The sequence below is a fragment of the Coregonus clupeaformis genome, chromosome 8 (genome assembly GCF_020615455.1).
Source record: "Coregonus clupeaformis isolate EN_2021a chromosome 8, ASM2061545v1, whole genome shotgun sequence".
Classification (NCBI taxonomy): domain Eukaryota; kingdom Metazoa; phylum Chordata; class Actinopteri; order Salmoniformes; family Salmonidae; genus Coregonus; species Coregonus clupeaformis.
The window spans coordinates 31,207,243-31,227,072 of NC_059199.1; the positions used below are offsets into that span (position 1 = coordinate 31,207,243).

Sequence of the window (19,830 nt, forward strand, 5' to 3'; positions counted from 1 at the left end):
ACCGCTGAGTTCGGGCCTCGGTCCGAGGATGTAAAGGTGTGTGTGCCAATCAGATTGCAGATTTTTCCGAACCAGTTTTATAAAACAAATTGATAACTGAAATTATATAATTGTGTCAATTGTTTATGTTTAATTGTATAATCCAGTGTGTGTGTGTGTTCCCAACTTTGTAACCTTCAGAGAACGTGGGGGGGGGGGGGCAGAAAAGTGATGTCAGATCACACCCCGCTTTGTCATTTCCCCTCCACCGCCCACCCGATCCTCTACTTTCTTTCCTGTTCATTGATGGAGCCAATGGAATGTGTGGAATTTCAAGAGAGAAAACACGGTAGAATGGCATTAAGAGATTTATTCGACTGATTATCCCCATTATAATCCTGACTGACACAACCCACAACCCCCTGCATGGTTTAACATAATATACAGAGAAGAAGACAGAAATACACTGATGATGCTGAAGCACAAACCAAAAACATTAAACTACAATTTAGTACTACACTTTAGTACTATGGCCAAAAGTATGTGGACACCCCTTCAAATTAGTGGATTCGGCTATTTCAGCCACACCTGTTGCTGACAGGTGTATAAAATCGTGCACACTGCCATGCAATCTCCATAGACAAACATTGGAAGCAGAATGGCCTGTACTGAAGAGCTCAGTGACTTTCAACGTGGCACCTTTCCAACAAGTCAGTTTGTCGAATTTCTGCCCTGCTAGAGCTGCCCCGGTCAGTTATTGTGAAGTGGAAACGTCTGGGAGCAATAATTGTCTGGGGCTGTTTTTCATGGTTTGTGCTAGGAAATACATATATCAGTGCATAAACCATTGCATTAATCCAGATATATATTCTTACACATTGAGGTGTAAGAATTGAAACTGGGGGCAGGCACCTCCTCAGTTTATCCATTTGTACACTGAAAATACAGAAGATATGGTTTATTTTACATATCAATCCAAAGACATCCAATTTGGCCATCAGTGCCCCCTTTAAAAAAGATCTGTTGCACGTCGCCTCTGGGTCATTTTGAACTCTTTCAGGATAAAATACACTAGCAGAGGTGATGACATTCAGGTTAAAATATATAATATAATGTATTTTGCGATCTAAATATACAATATGAAAGAAAGAAAAATGAAAAGATATTTGCATTTTCCATACAACAAAGGTCAAATGCAAAGGTCAAATCTGGATCTGTTTTGCCATGTGGTTTCAAGGAGCTGCTCTTTCACCTGGGGCAGCCCTGGTCATCTGTCAGAGGAACACATTGTAAATGGACACACACACACGCGTGCACACACATGCACACTGATGATGTTTGACTTTACTTCATGCAAATTAATACTCACACATAAAACAGTTAGCTTAAATACCTACAAACTACAACATTGTATGTTGTTGTGAGTTTATATTTGAAATTGTTCATTATAATTACCTGGAGTTGGTCATAGTCAGCGCTGATGCTGGCGATCGTTAGGTTAGTGTATGTGTTGTCTCCTTTCTCTGACAGCTGTAGCTGCTGCTGGAATATTGAGGAGAAATAATTGTATTTAAATGGAGAAGTTATATCTTCTCCAACAGACTATCAGTATCAGAGGTATCAATACTATATCAAATGTCATTTGAAATAGGAGCATTAGTGTTGCACGTTTTATACAAAACCACAGTGAATTTGGTCAAAGATTCAACATGTGTAATAGTCAAACTAAGAATTGTCAACGCTTTGACGTAGAATCTTTGACGTAGAATCTTTGACGTAGAAACACTTTGCCTCTGTATCATATCAAACTCTGAGTATCAAACTGCGTCATCTACTGCCAATGCCTTAAAATTGCTCTGTTAAACAGAATATTCTGAAAATGAAAATGTCCCTCTTACTTTCAGTCTTCTGGACAGACTTAGGGAAGGAAAAAGGGGGAACTTGGGTTAGAACAAAGAGGATCGGAACAGTCCTTCTATAAATGTTTTCTATAAATGTATTCCTAAACTCGATGGGCATGAACATGTAAATAATGATACCTTTTATATTTATACACATCCACGGTGACGGTCAGAACATAGAGCAACACAATCACTCCACAGATGATGTAGGGGGCCATCATGGAACATTGGCCAGCTGAAAACAATGGGAATAGAACATGGCTTTTTAAAGTTGACTATTCATTTGTTGTCCATTTGCCTTGAGTGTTAACCATTTAGAATATAGATACAATGTTCACTTTTCAACAAATTAAATGGCACCCTATTTCATATAGTACACTATTAGGTCAAATGTAGTGCATTAGTCATAAAGTGAACAAAATTACTTACTTTCGAACTCCAGAGGCATGACCTTTGACCTCTGTGATCCCTTCTGGTTGTGGGCCTCACAGAGGTACAGCCCGCTGTCTGCCTTACTGACCAGGAGGACCAGTGTCTGCCCATTGGCCTTCCAGATCACCTGCCCACTGATGTCTTTGTACCAGGAGTAGCGCTCCACCGGTGGGTTGGCATCACTCTGGCAGGTCAGGGTCACTGCCCTCCCCTCGGGCACAGGCCCAGATGGGCTGGACAGGGCTACAGTGTTTTTAGGCGGATCTGGAAGACAGAATCCACACAGTTAAATCAACTTCCTGTGAGGTACGTGAGCTCATTTTGATCCGTAAGATTAAAGACCAATTCCCACATGGGAACGTTCGTCATGTGAGTGTCAACGAACGTGCGAATGATAGAAATAGAATGTATTGATGTGAATGAGAGAAAACAGAAAATAAATTATGATGATTAGTGTCATTTTGAAGTCTCACAAGTGAGCTGGAAGGTTGCCATAGTATTGAGAACATGATCTAGAAAGCACTATTGAGAAGATACGCATACAGTGTATGAGGATGGGAAGAATCATTGCATAGGTATGAATAGCTAACTGGCTGCTTATTACCTGCTAATTCATGTTTAACCAGTTTGTTTTTTATGCCCTGTGCTCTTTGATAGTGTTTAGCACTTAACAGTATCAATTATCTATCAATTAATAAGGAGATTCCTTCGTTTCATTGTATAACTACGCCACTGTTTATAATTGAGGTCATATGGTTGCGGTATGGTCATATGATTGTGGTCTCTCACACAGAACATTGAAGGTCAGGTTCCCCTGAGTCGTCTTTGTGGTGGCCCCTGGCTGCAGTGTGTAGCAGGCAGAACATTTGATCATCATCCCGTGATGGGGGAGGGAGGCAGTAAAGGTCAGGGTGGAGGTCATGGTCATGAGCCCATCTAAACCCTCCTGTAGCTGGCTCTCAACAATGCCACCTAGCCCAGAGGTCCAGGTCAGAGAGGGCGGCAACGTAGGGCAGGGGGCGGGGGCAGAGCAGCTCAGTCTAACCCGCTCCCCCACTGTGATGTTGCCCATAGGGGTTAGTTGGGGTTTGGGTGGGGAGTCTGGGGGTAATAAAGATATGTGGGAGAGAGAGAGATATAGAATCAATAACAAGACAGAAAGAGGCCTGGATATAGCCCAATGGCATACTGTATGGGGCAACCAGGTTGAAACCAACTCTGCTTAGAACATCACTTTTTTTTTCATGTTAAGTAGGGCCGGCTCCAGGCATAAGCAATATAATTAGGAACTCAGTCAGGGTCTCAACTTACTGTTGAGAGTTAGAATAGTAGAATACACAATGTGCAAGGTCGAAATTTGGTTGTGCATTAGCAGTTTTTCTCTTGTTTTGTCAGTCACTGACAATCACTCAATTAGCCATCTCAGCTAACAATTTTTTAGATTGGTAAGTTAGTCTAGCCAATTATCTAAAATTATAGTAATCTTAGCCGAGCAAGCAGGTGCTCAGTGGACCTGACCTCCAGGGGGCCCCCATTGATTTTGTTAGTCACTCTCACTCAGATATCATTAGCCTTGCATAGGTCATGGCAAGATTAGTTATAAAATTGCTAAACTTGCTCTTTGCCCCATGGCAACAATGTGTAGAACTGCTTGGTGAGGGGGCCCTCAACCAAATCTCGCTTAGGGCTAGAGCCGGCCCTGATGTTAAGCATTTAAACCTGTGTTTGCTGTTAGTATTCACAAGAGTTCAATGTAGTCCTTTTGTTAGAATGTTTAGCCCTCAATGTTTGTTTTAATTAGAAATCATAAATCTCTTAGGTAAGGTCAAATTCAGTGTACCTGCATGACTGATATTTACTCCTGAGGAGAAAGTATACTTGAGGCGATTTGTTCCAGCACATTCCAGCCTGAAGAAATATGTGTCATCATATCCTGCAGGGAAACTGTTGAAAATGGTGGTGCAGTTCTTGTTCAACAGATTTCCCACCATCTCTCCCTTAATGATGTTTTGGGCATCTGTTTTGGCTGAGCTCAATACTATATTTCCCCAAATTATATTTTTTTTCCAAAGCCCAGTGGGTGTGCAGTTTTTCAAGTCATCATCAAACTCAGCAGGGATCTCAAATCTACATGGGACCAGTAGGCAGGATCCACCAACAGCCACAATGCTTTGGGGCGTCCACAGAATCCACTGTTGGCAGAGTGCACCTGGAGAACACAGCACCATCAAGAAACACTGAACAGCAAAACCTGGACTCAGGGATACACGTAACATAGTAAATATACATCTGTATCCCTCCATTTAGTATGATATGTTACGTTTCGAATTGTATGTATTAATTTGTGGATGTCCATCATCCATTTCATTTGATACTGAATTTTACGAATTTGCAATACATATGACATGTTACGAATTCCACTTTGTTATGGCAAACGTTAGCTAGGTGGCTATGTAGGTTAGGGTGAGGTTAGGGTTAGGGGATAGGGTTAGGTTCGGGTTAGGGGAATGGTTAGCTAACATGCTAAGTAGTTGCAAAGTAGCTAAAAAGTAGTAAGTAGTTGCAAAGTTGCTAATTAGCTAAAATGCTAAAGTTGTCCTTGATGTGATTGTTCGAACCTTTGGGTTGCTAGACGTTCGTGTTATACGCATACCCATCCTCCCCGACCAACCTCCCTCCTTTCGTTTTTGGCTTTAGTAATCTTCTGTCTTACGTAACCATACCAAACGTAACATATCCTACTAATTTGAGTGTCACATATTCACGTTTACATCTAATCTTTGAGGCCAGGCTGAACAGCAAAACACATTTGTCTGCACACACACACAAAGGTTTATCAATCTCACACACATTTGTCAAAACACACAAGCACACATTGCAGAGATGTTATTGTCATTACGTCAGTTAAGAGGGAAGTACAGTATGCACAATCTGGAAGAAACTGACCTTTCAACAGAAAAGTGGTGAAAGCAATAAACCCCAGACACATCTGTGATGTTGTTGAGGTGCCTTCCGCAGTAAGAATACACTTCATATAAACATAGAGATAGAAAAAGTAGATCAGAATGAGATAACTATGAATAATCTATACTGAACAAAAATATAAATGCAACATGCAACAATTTCAACGATTTTACTGAGTTACAGTTCATATAAGGAAATCAGTAAATTGAAAAACTTGAGACATCTGTGGCATTGTGTTGTGTGACAAAACTGCACATTTTAGAGTGGCATTTTATTATCCCCAGCACAAGGTGCACCTGTGTAGTGATCATGCTGTTTAATCAGCTTCTTGATATGCCACACCTGTCAGGTGGATGGATTATCAATGCTCACAAACAGGGATGTAAACAATTTTGTTGCACCAAATTTGAGAGAAATAAGCTTTTTGTGCTTATTGAACATTTCTGGGATCTTTTATTTCAGCTCATGAAACATGGGACCAACACTTTACATGTTATGTTTATATTTTTGTTCAGTGTATGTACAAATAGGTAAAAATGCTGGAATGTTTAGCATTTGATTCCTGAGCGGCGCAGCGGTCTAAGGCACTGCATCTCAGTGCTTAAGGTGTCACTAGAGATCCCCTGGTTCGATTCCAGGCTGTATCACAACCGGCCGTGATTTGGAGTCCCATATGGCAGCGCACAATTGGCCAAGCGTCGTCCGGATTTGGCCGTGTAGGCCATCATTGTAAATAAGAATTTGTTCTTAACTGACTTGCCTAGTTAAATAAAGGTAAAATAAAATAAAAAGTAGCAATTACCTATGAACACCTTAACTACTGTGTAACTGCCATACAATTGAATATTTGATACAATTGAATTGTTTATCAGTACCATTTTTCCTAAACTAAATTTGAAATGTAAAGAAGTAACACATTTCCACATGTCAATACAATTTCTACTTTCTCTACTATTCAAGTATGTAGTATTGTGATTCAATATTTGTGAATGAGATTTTGTGATATTGTATTTATAGTTTAATGCTTCTGAGATACTCTAAATGTGTATTTTAGATGAAATAATGAAAAAGCCTTACCTGTAACTGAGTAAAAGAGATCATGGATATTGAGATCACCGATATATCCAAAATGGCACTGGGTGTTTAATCAAAGCAAGAAGCTGTCTTTTCTTTTATATGCATTGGGAAATAAAGGAAATTGTCCTCATCACACCAAACCCTGCTTGCTTAATGCTTACCCAAGAACAAACGTCAGAACAAATAAGATGTTTGCTACAGTCGATAGAACATTTACAATTGGCTGCAACATTCTGTGGCAGGATATATAGTTGAAGTCGGAAGTTTACATACACCTTAGCCAAATACATTTAAACTCAGTTTTTCACAATTCCTGACATTTAATCCTAGTAATAATTCCCTGTCTTAGGTCAGTTAGGATCACCACTTTATTTTAAGAATGTGAAATGTCAGAATAATAGTAGAGAGAATGATTTATTTCAGCTTTTATTTCTTTCATCACATTCCCAGTGGGTCAGAAGTTTACATACACTCAATTAGTATTTGGTAGCATTGCCTTTAAATTGTTTAACTTGGGTCAAACGTTTCGGGTAGCCTTCCACAAGCTTCCCACAATAAGTTGGGTGAATTTTGGCCCATTCCTCCTGACAGAGCTGGTGTAACTGAGTCAGGTTTGTAGGCCTCCTTGCTCGCACACGCTTTTTCAGTTCTGCCCACAAATTTTCTATAGGATTGAGGTCAGGGCTTTGTGATGGCCACTCCAATACCTTGACTTTATTGTCCTTAAGCCATTTTTCCACAACTGGAAGTATGCTTGGGGTCATTGTCCATTTGGAAGACCCATTTGCGACCAAGCTTTAACTTCCTGACTGATGTCTTGAGATGTTGCTTCAATATATCCACATCATTTTACTTCCTCACGATGCCATCTATTTTGTGAAGTGCACCAGTCCCTCCTGCAGCAAAGCACCCCCACAGCATGATGCTGCCACCCCCGTGTTTCACGGTTGGGATGGTGTTCTTCGGCTGCAAGACCCCCTTTTTCCTCCAAACATAATGATGGTCATTATGGCCAAACAGTTCTATTTTTGTTTCATCAGACCAGAGGACATTTCTCCAAAAAGTACAATCTTTGTCCCCATGTGCAGTTGCAAACCATAGCCTGGCATTTTTATGGCGGTTTTGGAGCAGTGGCTTCTTCCTTGCTGAGCGGCCTTTCAGGTTATGTCGATATAGGACTTGTTTTACTGTGGATATAGATACTTTTGTACATGTTTCCTCCAGCATCTTCACAAGGTCCTTTGCTGTTGTTCTGGGATTGATTTGCACTTTTCGCACCAAAGTACGTTAATCTCTAGGAGACAGAACGAGTCTCCTTCCTGAGCGGTATGACGGCTGCGTGGTCCCATGGTGTTTATACTGGCGTACTATTGTTTGTACAGATGAACGTGGTACCTTCAGGCGTTTTGAAATCGCTCCCAAGGATGATCCAGACTTGTGGAGGTCAATTTCTTTTCTCAGGTCTTGACTGATTTCTTTTGATTTTCCCATGATGTCAAGCAAAGAGGCACTGAGTTTGAAGGTAGGCCTTGAAATACATCCACAGGTACACCTCCAATTGACTCAAATGATGTAAATTAGCCTTTCAGAAGCTTCTAAAGCCATGACATCATTTTCTGGAATTTTCCAAGCTGTTTAAAGGCACCGTCAACTAAGTGTATGTAAACTTCCGACTTCAACTGTATCTGACTTTATTGTAAAAAGGCACAATGTGATGACTTGTCACAGTCTGCCACCAGAGTGCAACATCCCCATGTAGGAGCCACCAAAACTATCAGGGGCCAGAGGCATCCTGCAGATAGCTTGTATAAAGCTCTGTATACAGTCGTGCAGTACATGCATCAGTAAGAGATATTGGTAGATTTGGAAAGTTATATACTCTAACTCTATGTTCTCACATACTGTATCAAATCTGCAATGAAACTAAAAGATTGACATCTTTCATTTCGTAATAAAACAAAAAACAGGGATTGAATGATGCGTTTAGATGTGTCAGTCAATTCATCATAAGGTCATCACTTTATTATGGTGTAGTTAGTAGGTAATCAAGTCAAGATAAGGGCTTATTCATGGGCATTCCAATCTCATTATGTCACCAACATATCAAGTGAAACTTCTTTACAGTGCCTTCAGAAAGTATTCACACCCCTTGACTTTTTCCATATTTTGTTGTGTTACAGCCTGAATTTAAAATGTATTAAATTGAGATTTTGTGTCACTGGCCTACACACAATACCCCATAATGTCAAAGTGGAGTTACAAATTTATAAATAATGAAAAGCTGAAATGTCTTGAGTCAATAAGTATTCAACACCTTTGTTATTGCAAGCCTAAATATGTTCAGAAGTAAAAATGTCACATAGTAAGTTGCACGGACTCACTCTGTATGAGTGGATTCAACCACAAAGACCAGGGAGGTTTTCCAATGCAAAAATCAGACATTGAATATCCCTTTCGACTTTCACTGGGGACGTTCTGAAATTCTGAAATTGCATTTTTGTCCCCCCCTATCCCCAGTTTTATCATTGGAATGTTTGGAATGTTTATCCGACTGGATAAAAAATAAAAAATAAGTTTGCCCCCCCCACTTCTAAAACCAAAGTTGCACCCCTGCCTTTGACCATAGTGAACTTCTTAATTACACTTTGGATAGTGTATCAATACACCCAGTCACTACAAAGATACAGGCACCCTTCCTAACTCAGTTGCTGGAGAGGAAGGATTTCACCATGAGGCCACTGGTGACTTTAAAACAGTTACAGAGTTTAATGGCTGTGATAAGAGCACACTGAGGATGGATCAACAACATTGTAGTTACTCCACAATACTAACCTAAATGACAGAGTGAAAAGAAGGAAGCCTGTACATAACAAAAATATTGACGACATTGAATATTCCTGAGTGGCCTAGTTACAGTTTTGACTTAAATTGGCTTGAAAATCAATGGGAAGACTTGAAAAGGGCTGTCTATCAATGATAACAATCCCCTCAACAGAGCTTGAAGAATTTTAAGAAGAAGAATGTGCAAATACTGTACAATCCAGGTTTTCACAGCTCTTAGAGATTTACGCAGAAAGACCCACAGCTGTAATCGCTGCCAAAGGTGATTCAAACATGTATTGACCCAGGGATGTGAATACTTATGCAAATGAGATATTTCTGTATTTAATTTTCAATAAATGTGCAAACATTTCTAAAAACATGTTTTCACGTTGTCATTATGTGGTATTGTGCAAAACATCAATTTCATCCATTTTGAATTTAGGCTGTAACACAACAAAATGTGGAATAAGTCAAAGGGTATCAATACTTTCTGAAGGCACTTTATATACAGTGGGGAGAACAAGTATTTGATACACTGCCGATTTTGCAAGTTTTCCTACTTACAAAGCATGTAGAGGTCTGTAATTTTTATCATAGGTACACTTCAACTGTGAGAGACGGAATCTAAAACAAAAATCCAGAAAATCACATTGTATGATTTTTAAGTAATTAATTTGCATTTTATTGCATGACATAAGTATTTGATACATCAGAAAAGCAGAACTTAATATTTGGTACAGAAACCTTTGTTTGCAATTACAGAGATCATACGTTTCCTGTAGGTCTTGACCAGGTTTGCACACACTGCAGCAGGGATTTTGGCCCACTCCTCCATACAGACCTTCTCCAGATCCTTCAGGTTTCGGGGCTGTCGCTGGGCAATACGGACTTTCAGCTCCCTCCAAAGATGTTAATAATAATAATAATAATATGCCATTTAGCAGACGCTTTTATCCAAAGCGACTTACAGTCATGCGTGCATACATTTTTGTGTATGTTCTATTGGGTTCAGGTCTGGAGACTGGCTAGGCCACTCCAGGACCTTGAGATGCTTCTTACGGAGCCACTCCTTAGTTGCCCTGGCTGTGTGTTTCGGGTCGTTGTCATGCTGGAAGACCCAGCCACGACCCATCTTCAATGCTCTTACTGAGGGAAGGAGGTTGTTGGCCAAGATCTCGCGATACATGGCCCCATCCATCCTCCCCTCAATACGGTGCAGTCGTCCTGTCCCCATTTGCAGAAAAGCATCCCCAAAGAATGATATTTCCACCTCAATGCTTCACGGTTGGGATGGTGTTCTTGGGGTTGTACTCATCCTTCTTCTTCCTCCAAACACGGCGAGTGGAGTTTAGACCAAAAAGCTATATTTTTGTCTCATCAGACCACATGACCTTCTCCCATTCCTCCTCTGGATCATCCAGATGGTCATTGGCAAACTTCAGACGGGCCTGGACATGCGCTGGCTTGAGCAGGGTGACCTTGCGTGCGCTGCAGGATTTTAATCCATGACGGCGTAGTGTGTTACTAATGGTTTTCTTTGAGACTGTGGTCCCAGCTCTCTTCAGGTCATTGACCAGGTCCTGCCGTGTAGTTCTGGGCTGATCCCTCACCTTCCTCATGATCATTGATGCCCCACGAGGTGAGATCATGCATGGAGCCCCAGACCGAGGGTGATTGACCGTCATCTTGAACTTCTTCCATTTTCTAATAATTGCGCCAACAGTTGTTGCCTTCTCACCAAGCTGCTTGCCTATTGTCCTGTAGCCCATCCCAGCCTTGTGCAGGTCTACAATTTTATCCCTGATGTCCTTACACAGCTCTCTGGTCTTGGCCATTGTGGAGAGGTTGGAGTCTGTTTGATTGAGTGTGTGGACAGGTGTCTTTTATACAGGTAACGAGTTCAAACAGGTGCAGTTAATACAGGTAATGAGTGGAGAACAGGAGGGCTTCTTAAAGAATAACTAACAGGTCTGTGAGAGCCGGAATTCTTACTGGTTGGTAGGTGATCAAATACTTATGTCATGCAATAAAATGCATATTAATTACTTAAAAATCATACAGTGTGATTTTCTGGATTTTTGTTTTAGATTTCGTCTCTCACAGTTGAAGTGTACCTATGATAAAAATTACAGACCTCTACATGCTTTGTAAGTAGGAAAACCTGCAAAATCGGCAGTGTATCAAATACTTGTTCTCTCCACTGTATGTGAGAACATTACTGTAGATTTTGGGGGCATTCACCTCATTCTGTGTGTTTCTGTTGGCTGAACATAGAGAATATGGGCAGGAAGTGGACACTCTAGGACTCCAGTTGAAGAGGGAAGAGTGTCCAACGACCGAGAAAGGCATGGTCAGTAGTCCCCACCCCCTTCCAACTCCTGCCCCTTCTAGAGGGAGAGAGAAGGATAGAGAGAGAGGGGAGAGAGAGATAGCGAGAGAGCGAGAGAGAGAGGGGAGAGAGAGATAGCGAGAGAGCGAGAGAGAGCGAGAGAGAGAGAGAGAGAGAGAGAGAGAGAGAGAGAGAGAGAGAGAGAGAGAGAGAGAGAGAGAGAGAGAGAGAGAGAACGAGAGAGAGAGAGAGAACGAGAGAGAGAGAGAACGAGAGAGAGAGGAAGTTCACTGAACTCACATCTTTTCTGTGGCCACTTCACCCAAGTGTCACAGTGACTTGGGGTTTGGGGCCAGATCATTTAGACCTGCACACACAGACACACTCATGCACACAGAGAGGACAGAGAAGACCGTGAGGATTGTAGGGACACAGAGATACAACTATCTGTACAGACACACAGCATAGAACTATGCACCTCGAAGCTCTGTTCAACCATTGAAGCTAACGTAATGGTCAGCTACGACTGGAGCATCTCAACTCATAGGTAAGCATTATCAGTATGAATAACAACAACCGTATACAGCATTTTCTGGCTTTACTTTTCATTTAGTTTTTTTAATTACTTGATTTAGAAAGTACAGGAGAGAATATTCTCTAGATGATCTAGCTATCAACAGACGACTGGTTTGATTTAGTTAGAGACAACGTAAACTCTTTTGACGTGCAGTAACTCTATCTTCTGACTAGCTATACTATACCCAAGCTGTACACGTACAGTAGGAGCATGCTATAGCCTATGCTGGACAAATGATGATATTCTGTGGATAGTTAGCTGAACATATACAGATCATCTGTCAGGCTCTATCCAAAGAAGATATGTTACCCTTTATCTGTGTCCATTGCGTTCCATTGCAATATCACCACATGCCAGCTCAAATTGAGTTGCCAACAAGACGGATAATGATTAGCCACTGATATGCATTACTACTGTAGATTAAAATGTTACATTTAGGTGGGGAGGAACCCAGCAAATTACACCCTGTAATTAAGTAAAATCTAGGCTAGATATGGCAGGTTTGTTTTGCAGCATTTATTGAAACTTCATTTAGCCAAGAACAGTAAGTCATTGAAAACACAAAGTCTCTTCTACGTTTACGAGCAGGGGCAAACAGCATTTAATCACGTAGCCAAGCATAAATATTGTAGAAGTAACACAAACAGTGCCATAAAATAGGAGGTGTAACAAAATGACTAAATCCTCATCATGTATACACTGTAGTCCAGAACTATCAGTCCACTGTGCTAGACACATAGATCATGAAGTCGCCAGTACATACAGTATTTCAGTTAATCTAACAATAAGACATCATTCTTTATCTTGACAATAAAGAAATCAAACAGAACTAGTATCTCACGTTTGTCAATGACAGTGCATTGGACAAATGATCGGATTTTACTTTGTAAGGTGTATTTCCATGAATGGAATACATCCTCAAACTGAGAAAGAACAACCAATGAATGTAGCCTGTCAATATTGACTTTGAACTTGTGCCGGGAGCCAGCTTTATGGCAACGAAAGTATATAGGGGAATGAAAATCGTATTAGTGTCATATCAAAGAAGCCTATGCTCATAAAAAAGCACAAACACAAAACAATCCGAGAGGTGGAGTAAGTCCTTGGCTCAGGGCACAATAACGCATTCCTAATAATCGCGCTCCTAAGTAAACCCCATCAGTTATATGGACTGGAAGCTTATTGGTTGCCAGACAACAGGACTATGTTTGTTTTACTGTTGGCTCACTGAAGGGAATGGGTATATGGTACAGGATACTGTGCCCTAAGATACTACCCAGGCCATAGCCGCGGGAAGATGTTTTGACTAGGGGGTGCTGACTGCGGATTTACCATCTCACCACCAAAGGGTGCTGCAACAACCCCAGCACCCCTACTTCCCGCAGCTATGACCCGGGTATCTCTGGTCTGACTCTTAATGAGAGGGTACCTGGGCAAGAGACTGGTCACATCAGTCATAAGCCAAAACCATTATATGGTTCCTGTCTATGTATGCCTCTGGAAAGGAAATTGAGATAATGTATGCAAAGAGGAACAGGATGGTTCTTACAAGTTCCTTGTTGGACTGATATGTTTTAGGTGGAATACAGACAGTATGTCAGTATCCGATGAATAGCGTAGTATGTGGGTGTGCACCACAGGAGGTTGGTGGCACCTTAATTGGGGAGGACGGGCTCGTGGTAATGGCTGGAGCGGAATCAGTGGAATGGTATAATGGTATAATGGTATAAATACATCAAATACCATTCCATTTACTCCATTCTAGCCTTTATTATGAGCCGTCCTCCCCTCAGCAGCCTCCTGTGGTGTGCACTACCAGACCCCCGCCTCATACTCACACAAATACACACACACGCACATTCCCAGACACAGACACAGAATGACTCAGACACAGACTGTCATAGACAGATCACATCATGCCCGGCACACAACGTCCCATCTGAAGATTCAGAATACTTCCTAAAAAGCTAAAGATATTTTAATCTTAAAGTCAAGAATTTATAGAGTTCTGTCCATTTGTGACTATGAGTCCTCTTCCTGATAATAACAACTGACTGGCTACTGGCTGTGACACAGTGTTACACTATGTGACTCTTCTAGAGGAAAGCCAAGAAGTAGTACTGTATAAGGAAGTAATTCTGTATATTCACACCCTGCTTGCCCTTTTTTACAGAATGACATCCAACGCCACCCTTCCGTTCGTCCTCTTTGCCTCAGCCGGCCGAGATGACATAGCCACGGTGGTGGACATCGACGCCATCATGGACAACTTCGTCATTGTCCTCTACACGCTGACCATTGTCCTGGGCACCACGGGCAACTTTGTGGTCATCTGGGTGGCGGGCTTCAAGCTCAACCCCACCGTCACCAATGTGTGGCTGGTCAACCTTGCCGTGGCCGACCTCATCTTCTGCCTGAGCCGTGTGCTCTCGCTGACCAAGAAGCTCTTCTTCGACTACTGGCCATTCGGCATCTTCCTGTGCAAGTTCAACGGCTTCTTCAAGTACGCCAACATGTTCTGCAGCGTGTTCCTGCTCGCCGTCATCAGCATGGACCGGGCACTGTGCGTCTGGCACCCCATCTTTACCAAACGCCGCCGGACACTCTGCGCTGCCCGCCTGGTGAGCACCGGCGTGTGGGCGGTGGCGGCCATTTTGAGTGCCCCCTACTTTGCCTACCGCCAGGTCTACCTGGGTAAGAACAATCTGAGCAAGTGCTCGCTGGAGGTCAAGGAGCCAACGGAAGGCGACAACAGCGCTAAGCTAGCGCTCTACTCCATCCGCTTCCTATGCGGTTTCCTGCTTCCTTTTCTCATCATCCTCTGCTGCTACGTCCTGGCAGGGTTGGGCATCCGACGCACCCGCTTGTCGGGCAAGTCACGTCCCCTCCGTATCCTGGCATCGCTGGTCTGTGCCTTCTTCCTGTGTTGGGCACCCTACCACTGCCTTCTACTGGCCAAAATGGTGAACAGAAAGAGTACAGTGGTGAAGGTGGGGCTGACAGTGGCCAAAAGCTTTGCCTACTTCAACAGTTGTGTGAACCCACTGCTGTATTTCTGTATGGGGTTGGACATGAGAGGGTTGAGGTTCAGGCAGAGCTTAGCAGGGGTGTACCAGAGAGCACTAGACGATGACAGGGATGGTCGGTCCACGCAGTCCAACGAGCGCACAGTGGATAATAGTTCTGGCCCTGCATCACGACCTGTAATGGTGACCGGTCAGTCTCGAGTGAATGTGGCCAATTTCTGAGGGAAGTCACATTTGGTATGAGTAGGGGTTTCAGTCCAAATTCGTTTACAGGCTAGTTAACACTGAATAGCTGAATAGCTTGTGTAGACACATTTTTTTCATATTTTTGATCAGTCGTTCAAACCAATCACATTCCATTGACTTTGTTGTAGCTAGCTTAGAGAGACGGAAGCTAGACCACAGGGGATACATATAGACACAGGGTAACTGTGGATTTATGGAAATGACTCAATAAATAATTCTCACACTTTCTAAGTGTCATGTGCTAATGTTTTGATGTATGTGATGAAATTCACAGAAAGAAAGTGGAACTGTGCCTAGAAAAGAGAAAATAACATAACAGGGGGAAGTGATACAACTTTTGGGGGAAGTCAAAGATGTCTTCAGTCATGCTATTTTTTACTAAAAGTCAATTTCATGTTTCAACAGTGGAAAAACAAGGATATTTATTTCCACTTTCCATTTGAGCTTTTCCATTTAGAATCATTGTCTTCTACAGGACAGCATCCTGATGTGCCATTGGTGAATTTTAAATATTGTTGACACCTCATTCACTCTCATTGATGATTCAAAGGGGGGAAATGAAAGATTTGAGAGCAAATATAAAGAAAGGGGGAGGGGAGTCAGAAAAAGAGGATGCAATCTGGACAGCTGGACTTGAGGAAGCATGGTGGTCGCTTGTTTCTCTTTTAGTCACCACATTGTTCCTCACAGTCAGACTGTCTGTATCATGTCTCAGCAGTCTGACTGGTCTCTCCTTCAGACTAACTGTATCAGTGGTGAACACAGTGGCTTAGCTTAAGCTTTGTGGTTGCCAGTTTAGAGAGATAGGATGGTCAATTCATTTGCAATGATAAACACCATACTCATCCAATTTAATTCACACAAGTTATTCAATTTACACTACCGGTCAAAAGTTTTAGAACACTTACTCATTCAAGGGTTTTTCTTTATTTGTACTATTTTCTACATTGTAGAATAATAGTGAAGACATCAAAACTATGAAATAACACATATGGAATCATGTTGTAACCAAAAAAGTGTTAAACAAATCTAAATATATTTTATATTTGAGATTCTTCAAATAGCCACCATTTGCCTTGATGACAGCTTTGCACACTCTTGGCATTCTCTCAACCAGCTTCACCTGGAATGCTTTTCCAACAGTCTTGAAGGAGTTCCCACATATGCTGAGCACTTGTTGGCTGCTTTTCCTTCACTCTGCCGTCCGACTCTTCCCAAACCATCTCAATTGGGTTGAGGTCGGGGGATTGTGGAGGCCAGGTCACCTGATGCAGCACTCCATCACTCTCCTTCTTGGTCAAATAGCCCTTACACAGCCTGGAGGTGTGTTGGGTCATTGTCCTGTTGAAAAACAGCAAAAATAAAGAAAAACTTTTGACTGGTAGTGTATCGCTTTCTGAAACTCAATCTCTCTGCTTATTCCGAACTCTTCTGCTGAAATAAAAAGTATGAAAGAGAAACAGTTCAGCTAACGTCTATTTATCTTTTGATAAATAACCTTAATGAGAATCAGAACTGTTTTCCTGTCTTGTCTGAAACTGTGTAGCTAGCTACATCATGTCGTTTGTGTCATTCATGAAAGGCCCAAAGGTCCAGGATGCAGAGAAACAACAATCTCCCTCAGGACAATGGAGGAGAAGGGACATAAATGGATGAGAACAAACAGAACAGTTCAGTTGAATCCTCCAGAAAAGACTAAATCAATATTAGAACACATATTATGGTTAAACTCAAATATACTAATTGATTTTAAAAACAAAACATCATTTTTTGGAAGAAAAATCTTTGTAAATGATATCATAAATAGGACTGGTGGAGTTGTGTCACACATGCAGTTAACAAAAAAATATATATATTTTGCTCTATCCAAAATTACAACCAACTGATTGCATCATTACCGCAAAAAAGGAGGAGGCAAGTGGTAAGGGGAGAAGGTAAGGAACTTGTCTGTTAGCCCTGCATTAAAGACCAAAATTGGTGTAAATTATTATTCAACATTTTAGCAACGAATAGAGTGTTATATATTTGGGGGATAGGACCATCCCAGCTCTGCAGATTGTGCTGCAAAGAGACAGAATCATTAGATCACTTGTTTTGGTACTGCCCATATGTAGCTTGTTTTTGGTTTCAGGTTCAGGAATGGCTAAAACAATACAAGATTTACTTGAGCTAACTCTGCAAATAGCTGCTGGGTGATTTGAAAAGTCAGAGTCAGTCGATCAGTAATATAATAATACTCTTAGCAAAAATGTTGATCTTTAATGTACAATCTGTAGAAACTATGAGAATAGAAAGGTTCAGAACTTTTGTGAAACATCACAGCACAGTGGGAAAATATATTGCAGCTAGAAATCAAAACTGGATGGTCTTCAGAGATAGATGGGAGGGTTTGAGGGTAGCTGAAGGATGGGACTAAAAAAACAAACAAAAGATAACTAATGTAAAATATACTGTCCGTAAAATGTATATAGTATGTATAAGCTGGAAGTAGAAGCCTAAGTATTCAACCCACACTGTTGACCTATACTACTGTATGTCTGAAGCATTTGAATCGTCATGAGTCAAAAGTGTAAAGTTCTTGAATTGAGCAACAAGCGAAATAATACAATACATTGAAGGCAGTGGGGTGAAGAGTGCTGTTGCGTATCTAAGTACACAAGTTATGTTTTTCTTTGCTACTATTTCAGCGACACATCCTCTATAGTTGCTTTGTCACTGATCATTATGATTACATTCTTAAGATTAAGATTATCATGCTAGTCAAGGAATCAGCATTGCTTAGACACTGTGTCTAAACTGTGTCGTGACACTTTTAGATTTAGAGCTAGATTGAATCAGATTCGCGCTAGCCGACTCCTGCATAGCTGTTGTTTTGAATGTGTCAGAGGTCGAATTATGCCACCCCATTTATTTAAACCAACAAAGGGAAGTAACAGAAAGCAGAAATACACTGAACAGAATTGTGGACGGAAACATCGCCTCTGTGTTCCTCTCGTTGACCTTGTGGTGTGCCAGGGGTGACATGCTGACGCAGTAGCATTTGATTGATTGATGCCAGCAAGCATTTGGCTTCCCTTAATAAACATTTTTATAAAATAATTAGCCAATCAGCGTAGAGCTGAGCTCAACTGTGGGTTGCCCTGGTGCTTTTTTTTTTTTACTTGTGCGCACACACACAGAAATAAGTACAGGGCCTTGCAAAAGTGTTCATCCCCCTTGCCGTTTTTCCTATTTTGTTGCATTACAACCTGTAATTTAAATTGATTTTTATTTGGATTTCATGTAATGGAATAGTCCAAATTGGTGAAGTGAAATGAAAAAAATTAATAACGGAAAAGATGTGCGTGTATATGTATTCACCCCCTTTGCTATGAAGCCCCTAAATAAGATCTGGTGCAACCAATTACCTTCATAAGTCACATAATTAGTTAAATAAAGCCCACCTGTGTGCAATCTAAGTGTCACATGACCTGTCACATGATCTCAGTATATATACACCTGTTCTGAAAGGCCCCAGAGTCTGCAACACCACTAAGCAAGGGGAACCACCAAGCAAGCGGCACTATGAAGACCAAGGAGCTCTCCAAACAAGTCAGGGACAAAGTCGTGGAGAAGTAAAGATCAGGGTTGGGATATAAAAAAATATCAGAAACTTTGAACATCCTACGGAGCACCATTAAATCCATTATTAAAAAATTGAAAGAATATGGCACCACAACAAACCTGCCAAGAGAGGGCCGCCCACCAAAACTCACGGACCAGGCAAGGAGGGCATTAATCAGAGAGGCAACAAAGAGACCAAAGATAACCCTGAAGGAGCTGCAAAGCTCCACAGCGGAGATTGGAGTATCTGTCCATAGGACCACTTTAAGCCGTACACTCCACAGAGCTGGGCTTTAGAGAAGAGTGGCAAGAAAGAAGCCATTGCTTAAAGAAAAAAATAAGCTAACACGTTTGGTGTTTGCCAAAAGGCATGGGGGAGACTCCCCAAACATGTGGAAGAAGGTATTCTGGTCAGATGAGACTAAAATTGAGCTTTTTGGCCATCAAGGAAAACGCTATGTTTGGCGCAAACTCAACACCTCTCATCACCCCGAGAACACCATCCCCACAGTGAAGCATGGTGGTGGCAGCATCATGCTGTGGGGATGTTTTTCATCTGCAGGGACTGGGAAACTGGTTAGAATTGAAGGAATGATGGATGGCGCTAAATACATGGAAATTATTGAGGGAAACCTGTTTCAGTCTTCCAGAGATTTGAGACTGGGATGGACGTTCACCTTCCAGCAGGACAATGACCCTAAGCATACTGCTAAAGCAATACGAGTGGTTTAAGGGGAAACATTTAAATGTCTTGGAATTGCCTAGTCAAAGCCCAGACCTCAATCCAATTGAGAATCTGTGGTATGACTTAAATATTGCTGTACACCAGCAGAACCCATCCAACTTGAAGGAGCTGGAGCAGTTTTGCCTTGA

General features: G+C 41.6%; 2 protein-coding genes across 2 annotated transcripts; one reads left to right on the forward strand and one right to left on the reverse strand.

The window, feature by feature from the left end:
• Nucleotides 1-720: 720 nt before the first annotated feature.
• On the reverse strand, nt 721-6,409 carry LOC121572789 (myelin-associated glycoprotein). The gene is made up of 9 exons (XM_041884817.1): nt 6,354-6,409; nt 5,259-5,340; nt 4,153-4,521; nt 3,102-3,413; nt 2,310-2,576; nt 2,019-2,115; nt 1,878-1,896; nt 1,435-1,521; nt 721-1,250 (listed from the first exon to the last, which is right to left on the reverse strand). Exons 1-9 carry the CDS (start codon nt 6,375-6,377, stop codon nt 1,212-1,214), a joined length of 1,296 nt encoding a protein of 431 aa, XP_041740751.1. The 5' UTR covers nt 6,378-6,409; the 3' UTR covers nt 721-1,211.
• Nucleotides 6,410-11,824: 5,415 nt separating this feature from the next.
• LOC121572788 (fMet-Leu-Phe receptor) lies at nt 11,825-15,580 on the forward strand. Its single transcript, XM_041884816.1, has 2 exons — nt 11,825-12,052; nt 14,256-15,580. The coding sequence occupies exons 1-2, from the start codon at nt 12,018-12,020 to the stop codon at nt 15,328-15,330; spliced, it is 1,110 nt and encodes a 369-aa protein (XP_041740750.1). The 5' UTR covers nt 11,825-12,017; the 3' UTR covers nt 15,331-15,580.
• Nucleotides 15,581-19,830: the final 4,250 nt, after the last annotated feature.